This window comes from Camellia sinensis, chromosome 11 (assembly GCF_055761805.1).
Source record: "Camellia sinensis isolate YWXY chromosome 11, ASM5576180v1, whole genome shotgun sequence".
Classification (NCBI taxonomy): domain Eukaryota; kingdom Viridiplantae; phylum Streptophyta; class Magnoliopsida; order Ericales; family Theaceae; genus Camellia; species Camellia sinensis.
Window position 1 is genome coordinate 31,334,840 of NC_138971.1, and position 7,250 is coordinate 31,342,089.

At 41.8% G+C, this 7,250-nt stretch overlaps 1 protein-coding gene across 1 annotated transcript; it reads right to left on the reverse strand.

Moving 5' to 3' along the window:
- Window positions 1–1,604: 1,604 nt before the first annotated feature.
- LOC145802228 (uncharacterized) lies at window positions 1,605–2,201 on the reverse strand. The gene has a single exon (XM_082894910.1). The coding sequence runs from the start codon at window positions 2,199–2,201 to the stop codon at window positions 1,605–1,607; it is 597 nt and encodes a 198-aa protein (XP_082751036.1).
- Between the last annotated feature and the right edge of the window lie 5,049 nt (window positions 2,202–7,250).

A 7,250-nucleotide genomic window follows, 5' to 3' on the forward strand; every position in this document is an offset into this window, starting at 1 on the left:
CCCATTTTGAAACGCACCCAGAAGCTTTCGCGCTGCGGAGCACTGACCAGAGGGGATAGTCCATTAGTACCCCTATGATATGCCCCTAAAAATAATGCATCAGTTTTCTTGCAGCCATGACGAGACCAAGGATGAGCTTTTTCAGTGGTAGATAACGTCAGCCATTGTTTTGCTTACATAGTAAACCGGTCGCTGCACTCAGAGTTCTTCCTTTAAAAATGCAGCACTTACCGCCTGGTCAGATACCGCCAGGTACAAAATGAGCAAATCGCTTGCCGAGAGGGTTACCAAGAGTGGTACTGATCGGAGATAAGTTTTCAAGCCGTCCAAAGTGGCTTGGCACTCGACGGTCCATTCAAATGCTTTGCCTTGTCGAAGTGTGTGAAAGAATTGCTAGCAGGGATCTATGGAACGGCTGATAAACCTGTTGAGCACGGTGGCCATTCCCTTTAGCTTCTGAACCTCGAGGGGAGCCAAGTTCTAGAATTGCTATGATCTACCTCGGGTTGGCCTCTATTCCACGGTGGTTAACAATGTAGCTGAGGAATTTGCAGGATCCAATGCCGAATGCACACTTTAAGGCGTTCAGTTTCATTTTGTACTTTTGAAGAATGTTGAATGTCTCTACCAAATCGGCTTGATGGGCATGCTTTTCCTTGGATTTTATCACCATGTCGTCGATGTATACTTCCATGGTACGGCCGAGCTGCTCTTTGAATATGGCAGTAACCAGTCTCTGGTAAGTTGCCCCCATATTCTTCAGCCCGAAAGCCATGACCTTGTAGCAATAGGTTCCTCTTGGGGTAAGAAATGCGGTCTTTTCTTAATCCTCCAGATGCATGGCAATTTGATGATAGCCTCTATAGGCGTCCAAGAAGCTCATGCGTTGATGATGTGTCGTTGCATCTACGATTTGGTCTATTATGGGGAGGGGAAAACAATCCTTGGGACAAGCTTTGTTCAAATCCGTGAAATTCACACAAACACGCCAAGACCCATTCTTCTTCTTTACAACCACGGTATTGGACAACCATGTAGGATAGGTTACTTTGCGAATTGCCCCGGCATCAAGCAATCGGTTAACTTCTTCAACAACGGCCGAAGCATGCTCTACGGCTGACTGCCGACTTTTCTGAATGATTGGCTTACATTTTGGATCAACTTTTAAGCGGTGCTAGGCCATGGATGGATCCACTCCTGGCATCTCGTATGGTGTCCACACAAATACGTCGAGGTTGCCAAGTAAAAAGGATAAAAGCTCATGTCTGTCAACTTCGTTCAGGGAAGTGCCGATCATGAAGAACTTGTCAGTACTCCGATTAATTTTGATCCGATCCAGGTCTTCGGTTGCCTTTTCACTTGGGATTTTCCCAATGTCCTCGAGGTTCTCCCGATCCGGTACTTCAATCGAATTCACTTCCACTTCCTTTGGCCTCTTTGCAACAGTAAGAAGGTAGCATGCCTGTGCCGATATCTGAGAACCCCGAATTTGTTCAATGCCATACTCAGTCGGAAAACGAAATAGTTGATGGCAGGTGCTTGGCGCAGGTTGCATGGTATGCAACCAAGTTCTTCCCATGATGAGATTGTATGGTGACGAAAGTTTAGCAACCAGAAATTCTACATCTACTGATCTGGTGCCCGCCCGAACTAGTAGTGTGAGGATACTCTAGGTTAGCATTGAAGTTGAATAATGGGTAATCGGCCGGCAACAAATCTGAGTCAGTGAAGCCGAGTTTAACAAACATCTTGTAATACATTATTTCCGAAGTGCTTCCCCAATCGATGAGAACACGTTCAATGGTGAATTTGTTCACACGTAGCTCGATGACGAGAGGATTGGCGTGGGGGAGAGTTACTCCAACTAAGTCGGTGTCATCGAAACTAATCCTCCCAGTTTCATGGGGCTGTTTTGCTGGTGTGATTGGCTTATGCAGGCTAGGTTGCAACTGAATTGTATATACCTCGGCTGATGACTGCAGGCTGTATATCATGTGAATTACACCAAGTGGAGGTGAATCCGGCCGTAGGGCTACTGTGTTCGATGGATTATTCTTTCGGACGTGTTGCGCCAGCCGGCCGTCTTGTACCGACTCCTCCGGGTTGTCTTTCAGTGCATAACAAGTGTCGGTATCAAGACCATGGTCCTTGTGGTATTCGCACCGCTTATCCTTTCTCCTTGTATCGAGAGGTCCTATCATTTTGGACGGCCATTTAAAGAACGGAAGATGTAGGAGTTTTGACAAAATCTAGCTAATTGGCTCTACTGATTCTGTGTATTTCTTGTTTGGGCGTCTTGCACGCCTGTTATCCACTTGATATTGTTCATTTGGTCGGTGTGAACATTGATCACTTGATTGGCACGAATCACGCCTTTTGTCTCGTTTAGTCCAATTTCGCGGTTCGGGGCTCCTTGACGGTACGATGCTTATCGGCTGAACAATGCCAGATGGAGCCATCTTAACGGCTTTCTGTCCGACTTTGACCCACAGGGCATCATCTTCCATCTTACAATATTCTTCGACTTTCTTCATTAATGCCCAAACTGTTTTGGGGGGCCGTCTGGTCAATGAACTGTGGAGGGGACTATCGGGATGTAATTCCATTTGAAAAGCGGTGATAGCCATGGAGTCATTGCAAGCATCATCTACCAGGTTAAAACATTCCCAATAGTGTGTCAAATATTCACGAAGGGTTTCTTCTAGTTTAATTTGCATTGCCCAGTGGGAGTCGGCTTGCTTTGGCAGAATTTCATTGGTGATGAATCTGTCCCTAAAGGATTTTTGGAGTTGATGAAAGCTTTTTATCGATGCCAGCTCCAATTTATAGTACCATCGACAGCCAATGGTCTCAAGATGCTTGAAAACATTCGACACATGAGGGTTTCATCGTCAACATGCAGTGTCATCGTTTGTTTATAATGATGAATATGGTCTGTGGAGTTTGATTTTCTATCATAGAAGGTGAACGATGGTGCTTTGAACTTCTTGGGCAACACAGCTGTCATGACCCAAACCCGGCCCATATGGATTAAGGTCATAACCGGCCAGTAATCAAGAGATTACCTACGGCCTCAAACCCAATTACACATATATCGACAGAGTAAAGGGGCCAAAATGGAAGCAACTTAAAAATTTTGTACATAGAGCTGTGCTTACATGGCACATCATAACATGTCACATATATTCGTTAATAACCCACATCAGAAGGAAGTTAACATATAAGTTTTACACAACAAGATCATTCAAGTCATAGTCAGCTAAACCAAAATTTTATGTACATGGTGATCTAACATTTTCACCAAAGTAAGATGAAAGAAACAAACAAGTCTCGTGCGTGAGACGTTTTGGCTGACTCCACAAAACCTTGACTTTTCTCACATAACTTCACCGAGGCTGGGCTTGAACATCTGTTGTTCACCTACACACACGTGAATGAGAGTGAGCGAAAGCCCAATGAATAATATCAAATAAAGAGGATACATGAATGAAATTTGATGTAGATATACTTGTATCAGATGGCCTTGGGCCCATTCATGGTTTTATCTAGTACATAGGACGGCTTCAAGCTCGAACATATCAAACGGCCTCTGGCCCACTTTGTCCCTTACAGATGACCTCGAGCCCAATTCATTCATGTCAAACAACCTTTGGCCCAATCATTCATGCCTGACGGCCTTTCGCCCAATCATTCATGTCCAACAGCCTTTGGCCCAACAATCATGTCCAATGGTCTTTGGCCCAATCAATCGTGTCCAACGGCCTTTGGCCCAACAATCATGTCCAACGGCCTTTGGCCCAACAATCATGTCCAACGGCCTTTGGCCCAATCAATTGTATCCAACGGCCTTTGGCCTAATCAATCGTGTCTAACAGCCTTTGGCCCAATCAATCCTGTCGAACAGCCTTTAGCCCAATCAATCGTATCCAACAACCTTTGGCCCAATCAATCATATAACGAATATTTGTCCATAATTAAAATTGACAACTTATGAAACTCAAATAATAGTAGGTAATTGGATAAATAGCATACTTTCAAATGTCTTTACTAAGATATTACTCACAGTGTTCTGCCGGTGGATTTGTCCTTGTGCTCTACCCTACATAAATCATAACAAATATTGGGTCACAAACAATTCAATCTGTTCTTAACTTATACACTTCTCTAAGGCCTTTTTCTTATCTTCTTAATCCATTCACAATGCTCAATGCATGCCTAAGAGTGCTTAGAAATGAAAGAGGACGGAAAATGAGGCACAAAACATTCTTTCAAAATTTCAAAAATAGGCTCCCCCGCTCGAGCGTAGATTTCCCCACTCGAGCGGACCCCTTTGGTCTGCCAAAGTATTGGTCACTTCATTTTGGCGCTCGAGCATGACTTTGGATGCTCGAGCTAAGAGTCAAAACATGTGGCTTGGCGCTCGAGGGCGAATCTTTCCGCTCGAGCGGACATTAATATCTGCAAAAATTCTGGGAGCTTGAATTTCACACTCGAACGGCGTTTTACACGCTCGAGCGGACCCGACAAATTCTGGAATTTCCAGAATTGTTCTTGAAGCTCAAACTAGATGTTTTTAAAGGTTCAACAATCATATTTTTGGGTCAAAAACATGGACAGACATTACATAATATGAGAATGTAGGCAATTCAAGACCAATTGTCCAAAACCATGATCTGATTCTCCAATCATTTAACATTCTTCTTGGCATGGTCAAAGCTCATGCATTCTAACTTCATACAACTTCATATCTCCATGGATCATTCATGCATGTCAATTATTGACTACAATTCCACTTTAAATAACACAAATGGTGTTCAAAAACATGGAATCTATTAGGAATATGCATGCATGTATGATTTGGTGCTCAATTCATCATGTTTCAATAATCAACTTCTCATTACAACATAAATCCTTATAATTGAGTTTCATATCATGATAATTCCCACATGCATGCAGTAAGGGACCCTCAAGTCAACATGAACTACATGTTTCTTGCTCAACTATGCAAATTCATAGCAATTTCTTACATGCATGTACTTACCAACTTCAAATTCACCAAATTCAACACAATTCACATTCTTGATTAAAATTTATTTTTGAGTTCACTTAATTACAACTCAAACTCATGAATTCATATCTAATTACTCACCTAGAGGCTCCAATGTTCCAATTTCTAGCTAGTTCTTGAGCCTAGCATTTCAAATTCCCAAGCTCTTAGTTCGAATCTCCAATTTGAGCTCCCTCTCTCTCTATAACCGGTTCACTCTCTCTCTCTAGAGTGTAATCTCAGCCAATTTGGAAGAAAATGAGCTCAAAGGAAATAACATGAGGATTTATAGGCCTTTATATAGGATTGCCTAATCAAATTTGATTATGGCTAAGTAATTGAGCCTAATTTAATCGTTTTGAATCTAATTATTTTAATCCAAATGAATTTTCAATTAAATTTCACCATAGGCTCTAAAAATTATGCTAATCATAATGGCATAGTCAATTTCAATTTCTAATGCCTCTACGGCCTTCAATTTAAATTCTAAAGCAGAAAATCAAACAAATTTTCCTACGGTGAATAGATAGAAATACAAAGACACATGTAATCACATAATTACCACCCAAAACCATATCAAGCATATAATCACAATCATAATTAAGATCAATTAGCATATCAAGGAACAGGGTTATCACAACAGCTTTTGCGATGCATCGCACAAAAGGGTCATGCTTGTCTTCTTCATCTGAATCATCACTTCTTTTTCCCTCTCCTATGCCATACGTACGGACTTCCTTCAGACGAGCTGGATACATCGACTCATCCCTTTTTCTGGGTTCCTGGGATGGCAAGTCAGAATCATTGTCATTATCATGATTTTGATGTCGGCGTTGTCGATTATCCTTCTTTCTTGGGAGTTGATCCTGGTCATGGCTTGCGGCCTGCTGGGATTTGGCTAGCTCCAGGGCCAATTCCTGGCACAAGCGCTCGTTCTCAGCCATCATGTTTTCTAGATGTTGTTCATGTTGCTTTGTTTGATCCATGATTGTCTGCATTGACTCTTGCACCGAAATTGAAAGTGAGTTCTGAGCTATTGAGTCGAAGTTCAAGGCCCGTCGCGCGGTGATATTCTCCGGTCCAAGCATGTTTCTTGAAGTGATGTCATCTCTTGGCGTAACGTCATCAGTAACTACCGGAGGATCATCTGTTACGCCCGCCATCGATGCACTTGAGTATTCCCACAGACGGCACCAATTGTGGAGAAATGGGTTGGAAATACTCCAGGATCTAACCAGATGTCCTTGATCCTCTAATCGCTACCTAAAAAGGGGATGAACACTCCGGTCTAGATTGCCAGAATTAGCACTCCGACGGACAAGTTAGTATTCTCTCTCGTTTACTTCTATCTCAAGTTATTTTATCTATTCTCACATACGTTTCTTTGGTTGACGTTCCTCCTTTTATATTACCCTCTGGGCCCAAGGATCGGGCCCACTCTTAATCTCACACTTGATTGCCTACTCGGCCTTCCGGTTGCGTGTCGGTTCCCATTCAGCTCTTCATATGGCCGATTTGTAGTCAGCCTCAAGAGCCCTTAGATTATAGCCGAATCACCTTTGGTCTAATGTCTTCGAATGTCTTGGCCTTCCTTAATATATGATTAGACAGCCCTGGAAACAAAAACAAAAATAAAAACAAAAACAAAAACAAAAACAACAAAAACATATTGGGATTATTACTAATGCTAATGCATATGATACCCTCAGCATCAAAATGAGCTTGCTCGGATCATTTCTTGAAGATTTTTTACCTCAATCAAAGATGATTGTCCTTGATCTTAGCCCATGACTAAAGCCTGTGTGACAATAACTGTAAAACGTGATTATTAATTCTTCAATTGTTTTGGGAATAAAAAATAAATAAATAATAGGATACAACCTACCATACTGAAACGATACTAACCAATGTTGTTCTTGCTAGTGCCACCAATGTTGAGAGGAAATTGAAAAAGAGAGCTTTCGAGACACTGAAACCAGATCTTACCAACTAAGAAGCACAAATACGGATACGGATGCAGACACAGACACAGACACAAACACGGATGCGAACATGGGACAAAGTGAGTTCAAAAAAATGGGGACACGGAAGGTGGAGACAAGGCAATAAAATATGCTTTCATATATATATATATATATATATATTCTATCTTGATTGATATTATATCCACAAACAATCAATATTAACAAAAACTAACTCTAAT

Excerpts from the sequence above, each read along its gene's own strand:
- LOC145802228 (XM_082894910.1), bottom strand. The coding sequence starts at position 2,201 with ATGATAGGACCTCTCGATACAAGGAGAAAGGATAAGCGGTGCGAATAC.